The 17608-nt window shown below is 43.5% G+C and overlaps 2 protein-coding genes across 3 annotated transcripts in view; one reads left to right on the top strand and one right to left on the bottom strand.

Annotated features, from left to right (window-relative positions):
* The window catches only part of LOC142765682 (ras-related protein Rab-32B-like), a 30826-nt gene extending 18537 nt beyond the window's left edge, over positions 1-12289 (top strand). For both annotated transcript variants that reach the window (XM_075867115.1, XM_075867116.1), the window contains exon 9: positions 1063-12289. In XM_075867115.1, the coding sequence (XP_075723230.1) occupies positions 1063-1199 (137 nt within the window). In that variant the 3' untranslated portion in view covers positions 1200-12289. The remainder of the gene's footprint in view (positions 1-1062) is intronic.
* A 98-nt stretch (positions 12290-12387) lies between these two features.
* The window catches only part of LOC119167068 (dual specificity protein phosphatase 10), a 28341-nt gene continuing 23120 nt past the window's right edge, over positions 12388-17608 (bottom strand). The window contains exon 4 of the mRNA XM_037418487.2: positions 12388-13309. Coding sequence (XP_037274384.2) covers positions 13005-13309 — 305 coding nt within the window. The 3' untranslated portion in view covers positions 12388-13004. The remainder of the gene's footprint in view (positions 13310-17608) is intronic.

The following is a 17608-nucleotide window of genomic DNA, read 5'->3' as shown; positions in this document are numbered from 1 at the left end:
TCTTGTTCACAATGGAAAATGTGCAAGTCTTTGACCCTCAAAAGTTTAACTTTTGTGTGATAAAGCGTCTTATACGTTGTTATGGAATATACAATATTTCACGCATTCGTCTGTAGTCCATCTCAATATGAACCTGAAGGTGAATATGAACTAGAGGTAGACGAATGTACTGTTGAAATTATTGTGTTACTTTGCCCTTCTCCTTGCTTGCTTTCTCGCATTTGAACTCTAAAGCCAAATCATAATAATGCTGTATAGTCTGGCATGTGTACATAACAGTGTCAGATATGCCAATGAGATGAGACAAAAGGAAACGTGCAGAACCGTTTCCTGGCCAGGCCTACATCCCTGGTTGCGAAAAGCGGCACAGCAGTGAGGTCAGCTAGAAAAACATTGAAAAGCAGCTCAGTTACAATACGTCATAATCGCAAAAGACTAGTACAAATTTTATGGAAACTTTTTAAATTAAAATAATAATTTTATGCTGATATTAGGATCAGTAAACATTAGCAATTGAGGAGGCAAACACTTCAAGCAAAAATTTGATGTAAAGCCAGTGGTATCTATTATGTCGCACCTGAAAGGTAATGAAATTGTCATCGTTGTCATCACCATGACAACGCCCGCTTACACGCGAAGGCCTCTCCAGTGTTCCGCTAATCAACCTAGTCCTGTGTGTACGGCTGCTACATTATACCTGCATTCTTAATCTCACCTGCCCACCTAAATTGTGCGCGCTTGCCTTCATTTGCAATCTAGTCAGTTACACTTAATGACGAGCAATTATCTTGCCTATAGGCTACATGCTCTGAAATACAGTACCAGACATCCCAAATTGTGAGAGGCAATTGCATGTACAGAAACACTGGTGGGGGGGGGGGGGGGGGGAGCTCCATTTTCGGTCAAAAAGTAATGCTATTTTAAAAATGGTGCACAGATCCGTTCAATTCTCAATACAGAAGAAAACTTATTGCTTGTGTCGACTATTTGTTGGTCGTCATTGCGTGTTACATCGAATGTGTGCATTTCATTCTACTTACTGCTTAATGAACGCCCACGCAGACGAAGCTATGCGTTGCCTGGTGGAGGAAGTGCTGGCTCAGCGAGAGGACTGCCACCTGGTTGGCCACCAAGACCAGTCGCTGAAGCGACTCGGCCCCCGCACGACGCCGTCCGGTCGCAAATCCTGCTGCCGCTGATCACTGGAGTGAGACGCTTGACCTAAGGCCAGGCGCTTCAGCCAGGCTGTTCTGCTGGTTTGCAGGAAACGAGATAACAGCGGTGGCTTGTCGGGCTGTTGTCTCTGCAGGTATTCGCAAAAGTGTGAAAACGGGGCAGAGCGGCCAGCTGGGCTAGTTGGTAATAGTTCTTGAACATCTTGCAAGCAGCATAAATTACAGCACAGACAAAAGAAGATTGAAAGACACACTACAGCGTGAAACTCACTCCTATATTTTAAAATTAAATGTTAAGAGAACACATACACCGACGATATGCCCCCCCCCCCCCCTTGCGATTACTTCACATATGACGTTAGAAGGTAACTATTTTGAATTCTAAAAGAACAACGAACAATAAGCATAAAAATGTGAATGTGTCATATGTAAAGCGGTAAAACAATTTATTGTGCTTTCATTACATGTTGAAGATCCCCATGCAGTCAAAATTGATCTAAAGTTGAGCGCTGTGATGTGTGTCCTTCAATTTCATCTTATCTGAGCTGTAATTAGAACTGTTACCAAGATGTTCAAGAAATGGATTGTTGCGAGGTTGCGGGTTCAAATTCTGGCCACCATGGCTGCGTTATGTTATGGCTCGTGTGTCGTGCATTCATGTCATGTTGAAGAAGAGACCCGGGTGGTTGAAGTTGATCTAAAGCTCTCCGCAACATCGGCCCCTCGCAACCCACCGTGTTTTTTTCGGCACGTTGAAGCCTACATTTTAACTTTGTTCTCTACACGTGTTCAGAACAAAAGTATTAGACAAGCAGTAGTCCACTGACTTGCATGGGATGCAGCCGCTCGTTTTGCTGCTTGGAAGTAGAGCGAGGTTTCGTTCCATTCATTCAAAGAGTTTCTTGTTTTTATATCCACTTGGTGGCTTGACAGCGGCACAAGGCCAGCAGTAAAAGAGCTCACTTGAAGCAATAGGTGTCGCGTCTTTTCGTAACCTAAAGTTTTGCATTCCGAAGCCCAACTTCTCATTTGTGTTCTAAGGCTTCTTTCAAAAACTTGGCAGATATTGCACAAAAAAATTGTTTACACAACATTTAAAACCCCTTACTGTGTTGCTGAAGTCACTGCGTAGGTGATATCTCCTTGCTCGGCTTGTTTTCAAGGGCACACAGATGACTGCAGCTGTTTTAATCCGTTTGTTTGCTGTCTAAATGTTAATGACATCCAGAAGGCCTATATTTTTATATAGATTACCTTTGTCCTCCAGCGTGGTACACACTGTCACTCCTAATTTAAGGGCTTTCATCAGTGTGGCTACTCTTGACGTATGCATTGCGCTGCTGGCTACTGCATGTCACTTGAATGAAAGAGCTGATCGCACATCATCAATAGTCATAAGTTACCGTTCAGTATTGTACCCGAACAGCATGGTCTAATGGAGGCAGCTTTCTGAGCAAGCGAATCCAGTAATAGCTATGCCATTCCTGGAATCTGCCTTAGCCTGTGGAGCCTCCTTTCTTAGCTGTCTTTGATGGCTCATTCTGAAGGGAGCATTGTATCTGCAGAAAATTTTGTAGCAGCATAAACCCTGCGATTATGCCATCTGCACATGACCAATCTTGCGGGTCATTCCTTGTGTTGCGAAGTTGCGCTTAAGCTTATTTTGTGGGGGCAGAGAGCGTAAGCGTTCCACTTCATATGCAGCGGCTGTTTACCGCGAATGAGCTGCAGGGAATGTAATCTAAGGAATGCCGTTCGTGGAAGCGGTCGTTCCAATGTGGGTGGAAGGCTCATTTAAATGTTCTTTTACATGTAAGCACACCATGTGGTCGTCAGATTAGCCTTTTTTTTACATTTTCTTGTAGTAACAAAAGTTCAAAGAACTGTCATCAGGTGTTTGTCACCGATGTTGCAGTGCGATTCTCCATGCTGCCGCATTCTGTCAAATCCCCCATAGCTTCTGTATATGTTGACCGTGCCGCTGTCCTCAGTGGAGGATTCATGCACAATTTGTGAGAAGAACCACACCCCAAAAATGAAATGAGAGTAAAAAAATAACAGAAGAAGAATCTTTTTGTACACTGCTTCAAATGCTTCGTATCCATGACGAGGGGTAGGGAACAAAAATTTTTTGCATGGCGTGTCGCTTCATTTCTTGAGTGAGCGCAGTTTTCTCACACTTTTGCTCAGGTTAAATTCGTTTAAATTGCATGTTGTACTTCATATTTCTTACCCTAAAGTAGACAAAATATTACAGTTTGATAACACTGGCTCAGGGACTACCATTACAAAGCGTTCGATGTTCTCATTTTGTCTCTGTCTGTTGTTGTGGAGCAGGGCCCATAATGCTCAGTTTCTGATCCAGAGGTCACGGGTCCGATCTTGGCCGCAAGGGTCGTGTTTCGATGTAGTTGATATCACGTTGATAGTCCAAATTTTCAGGGCTTTTCACTGCAGGGTCTCTCATAATCATATCGTGATTTGGGGATGCAAATTCCCATATAATGTTATTATTATTTGGCGTCTCGCATTGGTAGTTTTCCCTCTTCGTCAAGACTCGGGCTTGGTATAGTCTCAATATCTTGCTGCTCGTATAGCCGATCTAACGTATTGGCTCAGCCGTAAAGTTTCCGGCTCGAATTTTTATTGGGAACTCTTACCATGGTTCAGCCACCATCGGAATTACAGGTAGCACGTCCATTTGTCTAGTCTTGTGGCTTCATACGTTCTTTTTGTGACTTTGTTTGCTGTAGCCCGAATTCGAGAACACTCATGTAAGATTTCCAAACACGGAAAGCAATAAGAATCTGCGCATAATTACTGCGAATTGGGCTATTGTAACAGGTTTTCTTGAAAATGATGGTCAGTCTGTCATTTCTCTAAGTCATTTGGAGCCATAAGGAAGAAGTTGAGACAAGCAAATCCAGGCGTGGTACTACTACAGTCATCAGTTCCATGCCGCTTTACTGCAATGCTAACTGCTTCTGTTAGCAGCAGGGCCCAAGTTCCCTTTACTGATTTTTTGTCAGAAATTTTATTGTTGTAACCAATAGGTACAGGGTAAAAAACAACATTTCCATGACTTTTGTGTTGAAATTTACTAGGTTCATTTACCATTGGATACATAGTTAAGAACCATTCAAAAACAGGAGACACAAATCGATGAAAACACGGTGAAAACGCCGTCGGGTACATTCAGAAGAATAGTCGTGCTGCAACAGTCATGCTTCGTTTGGCCACGTTCTGCTGACGAACGCGAAGCTGTGGAAACCACATTTCCTCTGTTTTAAAGTCTGGCAGCTGTTGCATGCTACTCAGGTTAAAGTGCATGGAATAATCCTGGAGCAACTATCCTGACTCTTGAAAAGCGGTTATGCTTTCGGAGTTCCAAAGTTGGGGCAATTTATTTTCGTTCCATTTTTAAAACTTGTGTGGTTTTCATCGTCTCTCACAAGATGTTGTACGTCATCCATAATGGCTACTTTTGGGTCTGTACCATTTTTTGGGGTTGTTGTTCTGCCACTGTCTGTAACAGACACTCCTGAAAACCTCAAATCAGGTTCCGATGAAAGCCGCAGTTCCAGAATATAGCCATGTAGCGAACCACATTCCACGCATTTTTCCGTAATTACATTCCACACATTCATTGCAAACAATGTGCATTTCAGGAGATTCCACATGTCCAAGGCACATTTTGGTTTGTGCCTTTTGTATTCACTGTAAAGTGTACTTATTGACGTTCGAAGTTTGTGGATATCACCTGAGCACTTCATGCGTTTGTGCCCTCAGTCGATCTGTACAGTTGACACATTGAATTTTTCTCTTCACAGCAGTGTCATTACAGTTTCTGTTCACATCAGTGGCTTTCTACAAGCAGTGTTGATGAAAAGGTGGTAGTGTCACTATTGTGTCATCATCAGCATAAACTTTAGTGAACATGGTGAACCGTGTGGTAAATGTGGTGAACATAGCGGTAAAGAAGCTTCGTGATTGTGTCAGTGGTACTGATCGATATTGCTTCCCTAGGAATCAATATCAATGTTTTGAATGCACATGATACTATATTTACTCGAAAAATGAACGCACTTTTTTTTTTATTTGGAGCAAAGTTGGGGGTGCGTTTATTATGCGAGGCAAATTTTATGAAAACTTTTTCGGGAGGAGCAAAAAATGCGGTAATGCAAAGAAAAAAAAAAAAGAGTTAGGTCGCTTAGCCTTTTGCGATTGACATACGCGTACACTAGCAGTTTGGAAACAGCTTCTTTGATGCACTTCACTCATCTTCGGTGGTTGAAGGCGCCACCTTGTGCAAGCTGTCCCTGCGACGCTGGCGCACCCTTTAAAAGAGTTTTGTGGCTTTCTTTTCTCACAATCGTTTAACTGCAACAGTGGTATCTGCTATGATCTTGAGGGGCGCCCAGGAGCGTGCGCTACGACGAACTTTGCCACCTTCGCGGCAACCTTTCACGACGACCGCGACGACGCTGTTGACATTGCACCAAGCTACTGCTGAAGCATCAATACAAACCATTGGTAACAACGTTAACGACAAAATACGGCTGCCGTTTCACTGTTCACATGAGAAGTGACTGTAGAAAAGGTAGCCTATATCCTGCATTTCTTGGATTATTGTGCGCGGATAACAAGCATGAAGTGCAAATTGCAAGCGAACGAGAATCGGGGGTGCTACCATCTTTCGAAACTCGTCACGCTCTTTTCTGGGCGACAAGCAATTCTTTATGACTTTCTGGAAATCTTTGATGCGATGGCGACGAATGGCCTTTCACGACAGCTATGGCAACAGCAAACCCTGTCGCCGTCGCTCGAAAATCACGGGCATGTGGGTGGGCCTTAAAATTTCGTATTTGCGGGAAGCAACTGTTGCGGGCAGTTTTGTGACTTTCGTTCACTGTGCGCTTATCAACTGCGATGTCTCTACGCTCGCACTGTTTGTGAACCCCGCTGTGGCGCACAAATAATGAAAAAAAAAAGACAAGGGACGTGCCGCACGCTGATGGAAAGAAGAACAATACGCTGTGCAGCAGCATGCGAAGGGGGGGAGGGAGTGAGTCGAGGAGGTCGGCATAATAATGAAAAACAAAAGAGATCCAACAAGCAAGAAGGCGCCTGGTGTCAGTTAGCAGGACTGCAGCGAATGAACGTAGGAAGCGCGTTTGTTATGTGGGAGGAAAAAAAAAGAAACAAATTTCCCGACTGAAGCTGAGGGTGCGTTCATTACTCGAGTGCATTAATTACACAAGTGAATACGGTATGTTTCTCGAGAATTGCTTTTCTTTTGTTAATTGCAGTCTTGAGTGGGATGTACAGTAAGCACTGGGAAGTTTAAGAAGTTGTTTGTTCTTGATTATTGTGAATCTGTTCGATTCTAGTGTTTGATGAGAGTGGCCTCACCACCTCTCGGTTTTCGTGAAGAGCGTGGTGGTCGCTAAGTATGAGCTGGCGTACAGCGCTGTTGGCAGCTTAAACATAGGGAACCTTTATGCACAGTTTTAGGTTGGCGACATTTATAACAGACCTGATACTGTTTGCTACTGCCTGTTGTAGGCTGCCATTTCAATGCACTGTCTTGCTAGAAGAAGTATTGCATTGCCCCTGTTTTCATTATGTGATGGGAACTGCCAGTGATAGCACATTGTTGGTCAAACCTTCATAACTTTAGTTTATTACGGGGCCTCCAGGAAACCTGTGCATGCCTTCGTGGATGTACTGCTGCATTCACTCGGAACAGATCACAGTCATTTCGTTTCATGCAAATATTGTTCTGCCTCATAATGGTGCGGGTAAGCATTTTAGCATCGTCTTGCATGAGAGATGTATTTTGACGTATTGAGTTAAAAATAATATCCTTGTTAGTATGTCCAATATGCTATCAGCAAAAAAAAAAACTTGCGTGTGGAGCTCACATGTACAGTGGAATTTCGGTTAATCAAAATTGCACTGCAAATGGAATCGCTGCTTGTCTGGTACGACATGGTCACTTAACCTTGTTGGTTTTATATATGGGTGATAGAAAAAAAATGAAACCTGATTGATTGAAAAGAGAATTTTCGGTGCTCTATGAACAGATCCACTGGTAAAAACTCGGAAGGAACTTTTCTCAAATGAGAGGGCATTTATGAATGTATTCTTTCATGAGATGTTTTCTATCTATTCAACTGTTTTAGTGAATTTTAGGTTCAAAGCGAATTCAAAGTGAATCGTGATTTCTATCAAATAATTGCAAATCGAATTCAAATAGTGTATATATCGCATACTGTGAAGATAAAATGGGCATGTTTGTCATGACGAAACTATCCTGCACAATATTTTTAAAGAATTGAAACAGGGCCTTTGCACATGACATTTTTTTGCTTTAAAGGAAGCGAAATAACTTCGGGTATTAGCAGGATTTGACTTTCTGTAGATTGCTAGTGAGAACCTGAAAAATATGTTACGTTTTAAAATTTACTATGCTTAGAGCATATAAGCTATCGTAGCAAGCTTTTAAACCTAAAAAATGATGAATCGATGTGAGGGTATTACGTTCATTTAGCCTTGAGGTGCAACTCCGCGGCAGTGCGGACTTCATCTGGAAATGCTTTCATGGCTCAGCAGGCTTTCACTGCAGTAAAACCACCTTTACGAGAGGGTTACATGCGGACTAATGTACCACTATTCGTTCATTTCGAATACCTCAAAATAATTGCGGATAATTTGAATTTGAATTGAAGCAAATTCGAATACAGTAATATTCGAAATCTTTGAATATTTGTGCATGCCCAGTTTTTATTATACATTGACACGGGTTCGCCTTCCACAATTATGTGTTGTTTGACCATCTATCTAAACAATTCCGACTGGCGTTCTTTTTTCTCTATCTTTTTTTTTTTCAACATATCGCATGCCTTTCTTTCAAGCCCATGGATGTAAAGCCTCATCCATTCAACAGCCATCAGTGGGACCCCGTACCACAGGATTAACTTCCCCATAAATTCGCTTGCTGATGCTTAGTATACCAAATCTTTATTTTTATTGAGAAAGTGTAATCATTTGAACGGCACTGATAATTGCTGGCAGTGCTGCTCTTTGGGTAGAGGCTGGTTCGTCTCTTGGTAAACCGATATTTCCATTATGAACTGAAGTTGCTCAGCTTATCAGGATGTTCCACTAGGTGTGTTCATAAAGTGATCACTGACACCAGCCTGGACTGTTGTGTGTGCGAAGTTTTATATTTGTGACTGACTCCTCTGAAAGCTGGAAGCTTTGTGATTGGGCGATTTGTTGCAGCAAGTTACCACAACGACAGCGTGCGCACACACACAAAAAAAGAGCGAAGCCAGGTAAAAGGAGGAGAGGTAGATGTGTAGTGATGCGTGCATTAACCGCCTCATCTTTTTGTTCTCAATTTTCACGCTGTGTCTCGGCAAGATGTTGGTTCGTAGTAGCACTGCACAAGCATTTGCTTTTTCTACATGTGCTGCGACGATTTGCTTGCCTAACATATTTGAAGCCTTTTCCGCTGCCTTATCTGCCTCATTTGTTGCCGGTAGCTGATATAAGACAGAATAAAAAAAGTTTGTCTTCATTTACGACATGACATGTTAGAATACTTTGGAGAGAAGCGTAGCTTCAATGAAAACCTGTTCATTTTTTACCAGGAAAAAGAAATCTTGAGATGCATAGAAGTGCAGGGTGGTTGATGCAGTGTGGTCAAAGATAACATGGGAAAGATGAAGTGATAAAAACAGCACAAGTGCTAATTTCGAATTCTTAGAAGTATTAAATTGTTAACCCTCTCTCATCTTCAATCAAACTGTAGCTGCAAAGTACCAATATATTTTAGAAAGAAAAATTAAATGCACATGGGTGGTTCAGCATAGTATCTCTATGGATGTGATAGTTGCCAATTAGGCTTCTTTCTATCATGGGTTATTAAAGAAATGTTTTCATTAAGCGGACCATAGTGGCCCTTGTATTTTGCAAGGGCAGTACCTCAGCGATGTTATGTATGCATTAGCTGATTTTCTGACATGATGTGCTTGAACGTAGATCACTTTAGCCTGCATAGCACTACACTACACAAGAAAAGTACACATACGACAGCGCTGTGCTGTGTGTCCCGTTGATTAATTGTGCTATGCAGTGTACAGTGACGCTTCAAGCTTTGCATGCTCGTTCGTGTGGTGGTATCACTTGTTCACCTGCCAGGGCCTGTTCTGCTCTTTGAAACAGATGTGCGTTTGTGTTGGCGTCACATGCAGATATTTGCGTGTACCATGACATCGTGATTGTGGCTTACACTGGCAGTGTAATCTTGTCGAATAGCGTTTGTACGATCGACTGTTTTCCTTCTTTTTGTGGTGGTGGTATTGGTGATGGTGTGCAGTTTTACCTGAGCTGAACGGCTCGTGTTTTTGCGGCCGTCCCAGCACAACGTGTGCAGTTGTGTTTTTCAGCTTTGTGGGGGTCGTTTTCGTAGTATTGTTTTTGTCTTACGCAAGTGTTTTTCACTTTGTCATTCATCACGGCATGTCATCCCGTCTGCCGAGTGCTGGCATTCGGCGCGTTTGTCAGTTATTTTGTTTTATTTCACCGAGCTCTCCAAAGAAGGTGCGCTGGCGCGCTTTCAACATTTGTCCTCTCATGCACGCCCAACTCCATTCATATGTTTGTACGCAAGCTACTCTTGTTCCTCAAGCGCACATCCATGATTGTGTGCGAATGAGTGTTTTATGGACTTTTAAAGCGACTCGAATATTAAAATAGGGAACGCAGTACAATACGAAAATCTGTTTGTGAAACAGGAACTAGATCATGGCAAAGCTGAGCATTTACACTCATCATAAACTTATAGACAGCTGTTCCGTCATGCCTTGTTTTTGAAATCGACTAAGACGTTTGGCAGCTGTGGTTGCTTAAAAAAAAAGGGCAGTGTTTAGAAGAAAATTATTTTCGATATCTATATTTTTCATTGTCTTATAGGAGACTGACAACCTAAGATGAAATGTAAGCTCCACCTACAGTCATTGCCGTCTGCCACATTGAGAAAATTCGCATAGGCTTCCCATTCAAATGCATTTGCTCATTGATGTGATATTTTAGGTATATGAATTTCTTACAGAGATACATTTTTGTACATAGCTAGTTTTCAGTAGAAAAGTCTAACTTCTTAGCCAGAGTCGGCAAAGATTCCAACATCCCTGCTTGCGGAAACGCAATACTGTAAGAAAAGATGAAAAGCTTTGAACTAATAAAATGCATGTTATTTACATTACATGCAAAAAAGTACCTAGCATGACTCACTTGGGCAGATGAATGGCAAGTATGCCTCAATTTTTTTGGGGCGTGGGGGGGTGGGGGTAGATTTATTTATTCTTAGGTTGTAACTGACATAGTTGGGCAAGTGGAGCGTATAATTATGTATGTACACAAAAAGAAACAAAAACTTTCATTTGAACTGCAGCTGTGTATCTTTCACTTTACGCGTTACAAAAAATTTTTAAACCTACCGTATTTACCCAGGTCTGATGTATATATGTTTTATGGGCTCCAAGTTAACAAATCGTGTGTGTCACCAATTTAACCCATGCCTGATTCACATAAACGGAACATAGCCTGCTGAATTTGTATAATCATTGAGAGGAACAAGAAAAAAAAGAAAAAGACTGTAGATAGTACAAGCAGTGTGTCACCATTACTGTTCCCAAAGCAGGCAGCCCACTGTGATAACACTAGATTTGATCGACTGTCAGCTAAAGCCTTCATAGTTTTTTTCATCAGTAAAAAGTTCAGTATGCTGTGTTTCAAGGTAGCCAGAGACCTAGCATGCCAAGTTTAAGAAGTTCCGTTAAGTCATTGCAGCTAAAGTACGAAAAAGACATTGTGATACGTTGTATCACTAATACTCGCACTCGGGTGTTGGAACTTGGGCTTGTAATTCAATATTGAAACTTTGTCACGTAGTTTCTCTTTTAATTATCAGCTTATGTTTATGAAATCAACTACATCAGATTTCTGAAAGAATAATTTCTTAGTATAAACCTATGAAAGTGTCACTTTAGTGCCTCTTAGATGTAAATTGTTCTGACTAGTAACTAAAAACGCGCCTTGTACTTCGATTAGTGATATGCAAGCTAAGAAATGAGCTAAGCAGATTTGCGATGTACTGACCAATACCTAGTAGGATAAAAAGGGCTTCGGCAAAACGGGGACAAAACCCACGAGTTACAGAAACAAAAAAAAAGGAGTAAACATTCAGGCTGTGTTTCATTATTGGTAAAGTTTACTGCTACTATGAAAAATAAATGCAATCAGACAGCGCCATGAAACGTCAAGTCGGGGCATTTCCATCAAATGACAATGGCAGAAAAAAAAATGAACCTGAAAAAAAGAAACAGTTGTGCACTGTTATTGCAAATTTAGTAAGTGGCACATTCGTGTGGTCTTCACCGAAGGTTCGTGCAATGGTCTGAATGTTTAGCTATGCAACTAATCTTGGTTGCGACAATTAACATGTTCAACGGTTGGAAGAGTGCTGCTAATGTTGTTTGTGTGATACGGTTTCTGAATCTTGTGCGTCCATCAGTCGGCTTTGTCAGCTCGGTCTGAAGACCACTTGAATGTGCCGTGAGGGAATTTATTGGTAGAATTTGTGAGTGTTTTCTTTTTGTACTATTCGTTGACCTTCGGGAACTGATTTCATGTACCTAAGGCAAAGTTATGTTTGCGTTCCTAGATTCTTTGCGTAATTTTTCATGCAGTGTTAACACCAGTTTGTTTTAATCTTTATATTGCTTGCTCCATCTGAGTACTTAAGTACTGCATTGTCAATTTTTCATGCATGTTAAAAATTTTCTCATTACAATGGAGTGCAACAAATATAATTATTTTTGTCTCACTTACACTCTTTCATGGGCAGGACAAGAGTAGGTTGTTGCAATTTTGCTCATTTTTTGAAACAGTTATTCCCAAAATGAATGCTTGTGACGAAAGAAGGAGGACTGTGTGGAGGTTGTACTAAGATGTTGGCATTGTTGGTACTACTCTTTTGTGTACCAGCAGAATCGAGTGAGGCAGTGTTGGCATTTGAATAAAGTTCTTCATTTGAAGTGGTATTGGATGGTTCTTTTTGTGGCTGGTGAAACACGCCTCGATCCCAAACGCAGTGAATGACTCACTAGCTGCAAAAACGTGAAAGCAGGTGTGGACAAGCTACGGAGAATGACGTTTATTGTAGCCTTCGAAGGGTCGCTGCCAAAATATTTATCTTAAGTTAAATGTACGACGAGAAGTTCGACTGAGCAAGATTTCACACTGGAGTACAAACAGCACACGAAAAAAAAAAAAGTACGTCACGACACCACATGTCCTTCCTGGCACTTGTAGCAGGCAGACTAGAAGGTCACGCAGCACTCGGCTGCCTCTGAAAGTCCAGTCATTCCTCTTTTTTTTTTTGCATAGACTTTTTTTCATCATCCTTGGTCTGTCGTTGGCAGTGTAGCGTATGTATTCTGACTGAGCAAGATGCGTAGTACCTTCTTCGCAGATGGAACGAGTCCAAGGCATGCGCGCGAGGGGGGTCAGGAGGGCGCTCTGTGATAGAAGTTTCCTTTTCTTGATGGGGAACGCTGCACACGCCTATGGAACCAGTAACGTATCACAACCAAAAAGTGGTTTAAGCAGTATCTTGGGCACAAATGCAGCGTGGCTTAGTTTTTCTCTGCCTTAAATGACTAAAGCCGCACACGAAACACGCACAAATTGAAGAAGGCTGATGGGGGAGCACGTCGAAGGCACCGGATTGGTCCCTAGGAAGGTAACTTCGCGCTCTCAGACGCCAGCCGTCGAAGACGGCTCGGCGGCGAGCAGTTCGAGCAAGGTGGCCGACGCGCGGCAGCACTGTACGCAGGGCTGTTGGTGCTCGTTCAGGGCGAGCTTCTGTTCCAGCTCGACCAGCTGTCCCATGAAGTTGAGGTTGGGCGAGATGATGGGTCGCTTGGCCTTGAGGTAGCGGTACGCGTCCACCAGGGGCAGTCGCAGGTGGTGCATCAGGTAGGCCACGGTGATCGTCGGAGACCGCGACACGCCCGCGTGGCAGTGCACCAGCACGCGGCTACCGCTCGCATGCGCCTCGTCTGCGGGAGAGAACGGCAAGAGATTCAGTTTACATGCCCACACCCACTCATTTTTATTTTATGGACCAGAGGCATTACAGAGGGCCAATGGTGAAAGCATACACACACAAAAAGAGGAGAACAAACAAAAAAGTAAGTACGATAGAGCCGTACAGAGCTTTAGAAGGAATCTGAGTTTGCAGCAGAAATTCTCGTAAACATTAATGTTCATAACGTCCGCGGGTAAATTACTGCGACGTGGCTGATATCATTGATAAACATAGGCCGTACATCAAGCAAACTTCATAAAGTACGTCATATTCATCTGTGGCGACGACCGCGTAGAGTAAGAACAAGGCGTAACGCGACACTTCTCTGCGCTGAGGCAAGTAGGAGAAGGGCAGTTCAGATTTCATGGAATTTATCTGATCACACTGTAGGCACAGGTAGGGGCCTGCAGAAGAAACCAAAAGCTCGAACGAAAACGGTGAAAACTATTCTAGGCGATATCGAAACCAAAACACAATTTTGAAGAGCGCTGCTATCGCGCGCGCCTGCCCACGTGACTGCGGCGCATGCGCGTACGAGGGCTCAATTTGCCCTTGCCCACTGGACCCTTTTTCGCGGTTTCGCGCCGAAGTTTTCAAAAACACAGAGGTAATAATTAGGAGAAATAGGGTGACCAGCTGGACACAAGTGGCTGTTCTGTTATCGAGTGTGATGCGCACCATCTGACATGCAAGTCCTGGCAATTACGCAAAGTAAGTAGCTCGGATTAACGAGTTTCACTAACGAAATATTTGCACCAACTGCGGCCGGTACATCACTCTTGCTTGGCAAGTGGTCAGAGCCGATGAATGAACAACCACTTTATCAACAGGACGAGCGAGCCGTAAGCGACGCATGATAAGCCCTGTTTGCAACGTTTGTGCAACGCGGCCGTGTTTATCATCGTTTGTGTAACAGTACCGTCGATAGCAACGCGACCATGAAATGACGCGCTAACGGAACGAGGTTCCTCTCGTTGATACTTTCTTTCGCTCTTTATTTCGTGATTCGCGTTTACCGACTCGCCTGTCAGATCTCACTGTCGTAAATCTTAGCTGTTAACTCTATGGCTACCCCCCACTGCCCTCACCATTTTTCTTATTTTTCTTTTTAGTTCGCTTGGCCCGGGCCTGCTGGACACTCGCGATACATAGGCGCTGCATGCCATTGATGCGGAATCGTTAAAATATAGACTAGCGAACAGTAAAGCAAATTAATTAGCGGCGCTAATGGTATGGTGCTGTCGTCGCGAGGTTTGACAGTTTTAGAATAGGAGGCGGGATATCACATATGATAGTGGAGACAAACATTAACGTAAAGCTTCGCCTACCCTGTTCAGAAACTGCTTACTATTGATCGATGCAAACTTTCAGAGGGGCCGGCAGACCGTTGTTCTCGTTGGCCCGACATATGGGCTATTCAGCGTAAGGATAAGTTAATCTAAGAGTTTTCGGTGGATAACCGTGTCCAAGGCTTTCGAAAGTGATTGAAATCGCCATCCGGAAAACCTAAACTATCCAGTCAGCTGAGCGTATGCTGCGCATAGGACATTTTTATACATTCAAGAAAATTAATTGAAGCAGTGATAGATCGTGCTGCGCTAAGGTTACACGGACACAACAAGAAAGCGCGACAGACGAGACGGCATAAAACGATTGGTGCGAAGTTTCCATTAAAGGGAAACTGGGAGGGGGAGGGGGCAGGGCTGGGTTGGCGCATTCTTTTGTTTGTCGGTCGCGACGATGAGGAGTTTGCCTATTGCGGAAGAAACCGGACGCGCCTGGCAATGTTTGCGTCGTGCGAAAGTGCTGTCGACGGTTTCCGGTTGCAGCGCGCGTTGTGTGTTCACCTGAAAGTGGCGATGTTCTTCCGACACGAGCCTGTATAGCGGGAAATCCCCCGGTACGGGAGGGGGGGGGGGGGGGGGGGATGTTCGCGGAATTTCACTTGGCCACGCCGGTGGCAAACACAATGCGAAGCAGGTCGATTATTACACCTGGTGTGATATTACTGCTCCGAATGAAACTCTTGAGAAAAAGCGCGAAGCCGGTCACTCATGAAGCTGCAGCAAGTCGGCTCAAAGATTCATTCTTGCTGCTAGAAAAGTTTGTCGTGCACCAACAACGAGCCGCTGAATCGCATGCGTATAGCTGAGGAAGTTTTGTTATTAGACTTACAAGACACACAAAAAGTAGATGCTTGACGTTCTTGATTTAAAAAAAATACCAATAAAGAAATAAAAAAAAAACGGGGAGGATGATAACACTAACGAGTTCACAATGCTGGTTGCACTTCGCGAAACGTGCAACACACGCACGCAAAAAAAAAACAACAAAAACAAGAAGATCCGTCTGAAAAGGCTGGCCCAAAGCGCAGTCGCCAAACTCTGTCCTGAAATCGTGCAATTGTTTTATTTATGTATTATTATTTTATTTCTTTATTATAATTTTTTTATGCGTACCGTCCCATTTCGTGGTCGCGTTGATCAGGAAACGGTTGAAAACTCTGGCTGCAGTTGTCAGCACAGAAAGAATGACGTGTCCCACTCGCTATACTTCCACGAAATGTCGCTAACGATGACTATAGTCCTCCGATCGCTATTAATTATACGGATTCGGTGACGTGGCGCATATGTATGATAAATCGGGTTCCTTTCTCTGCGGCAACTTGTTCCGCTCACTCTAGCACAGACTATCGCGCATAATAGCAGCATTCTCAAGTTGTTCGCAGTTTCTCGAATAACTGTTGATTGATTGATATGTAGGGTTTAACGTCCCAAAACCACCATATGATTATGAGAGACGCCGTAGTGGAGGACTCCGGAAATTTTGACCACCTGTGGTTCTTTAACGTGCACCCAAATCTGAGCACACGGGCCTACAACATTTCCGCCTCCATCGGAAATGCAGCCGCCGCAGCCGGGATTCGAACCCGCGACTTGCGGGTCAGCAGCCGAGTCTCGAATAACTGTAACTCGGTTACAAATCAAGACAGAAACGCATGCTCCGCCCCCAAAAGCCCCAGAACTGCGGCGCCCCTAGCAACCATTTGTGAGAGTTGAATTTTTTTTAGACGGTTTTCATAGTAACTATAAATAAGTTTTCGCTGCTAACGCGCGTAGTACGCATATTAACGATTAAAAGTTCTTTGTCCCTACTTGAGTTATTTCGTTTCCCGCCAATAGTGATGTCTGAATCTTTGCCGAAGTTGCGCAGGGAGTTCCAAATTATCGACCAAAAACCAGCGACACTATTACGTGTCTGTAATGATAAACTCACCTACCATGCGCGAGAATTAGGTGACGTCACATGACGTAACGAGCCAATTGCCTTTGGCGGGAGAGCCTACGGTGTCGGGCGTGGCTCATTTTTTAAGTTTTTTTTTTTGGTTGTCATCGAGTATAACGTAAGAAACACCTGGTCCCGCAGCAACGGATCGACCCACGCGATCTGACGCCACGGCACCGTGCCTGTTCCCGGAAGACCTTCGAAGTGCCTTCGCGTGGTGGATCGTCTATACTACTTATTCTTTTCTTTCTTCGAGCCGTCAACTAACGAGGAAAAGAAGCACAACGCGCCTCTTGGATGAAGACGACGAGAAACTCGAAAACTATAACAAAACGCAAAAAAAAGAAAAAAAGAGGAACGCCACCATCAATCGCACGACAGCGCTTCCTTGTCGATACCCTTAAATCCCCTCAATAGGTACCACGATTTCCTTGCAGAATGCCACGAGATCGTAGACGCGCCAACAAAATTTTTTTATTTATTTCTTTTTGAAGATAATGTTATGTCTTGCCCCAACCGCATTGCGTAACACTGTACGAAATCTAGGTGCCACGCATATACTCGAGTTCCCCCGTGAGAAGATGCAGATGGCTTTTTTTTTTTCATAGTCACGTCATTTTAAATGTATGATCATTGGGATTTAACGTCCCAAAAACCACCATATGATTACAAGAGACGCCATACGATTACGAGATTTTAAATCTATTTACCCACGTACTGCCAACGCTCGTTATAGCACTGGATATCATGTTGGCGGATTGCCCAAAAAAATCGACTAAATTTGCACGCTACACCATTCAAGCGTTAGTAATTTTGCACAGTATAACAATCGGAGAACACACAACGGATGACGTCACATCGGATGTGCCGTGGGAACGCAAAAAAAAAAGAAGAGAGAGAAGGAGAGAGAGAGGAGGAGGACGCGTACGGCGACAAGAAAAGACATCGCTAGCAAGCAGCCGCGTCTCGGTCCCCCACCGTCGCG

Source organism: Rhipicephalus microplus, chromosome 6 (assembly GCF_043290135.1).
Source record: "Rhipicephalus microplus isolate Deutch F79 chromosome 6, USDA_Rmic, whole genome shotgun sequence".
Taxonomy (NCBI): Eukaryota; Metazoa; Arthropoda; class Arachnida; order Ixodida; family Ixodidae; genus Rhipicephalus; species Rhipicephalus microplus.
This window is presented reverse-complemented; position numbering and strand designations above follow the sequence as displayed.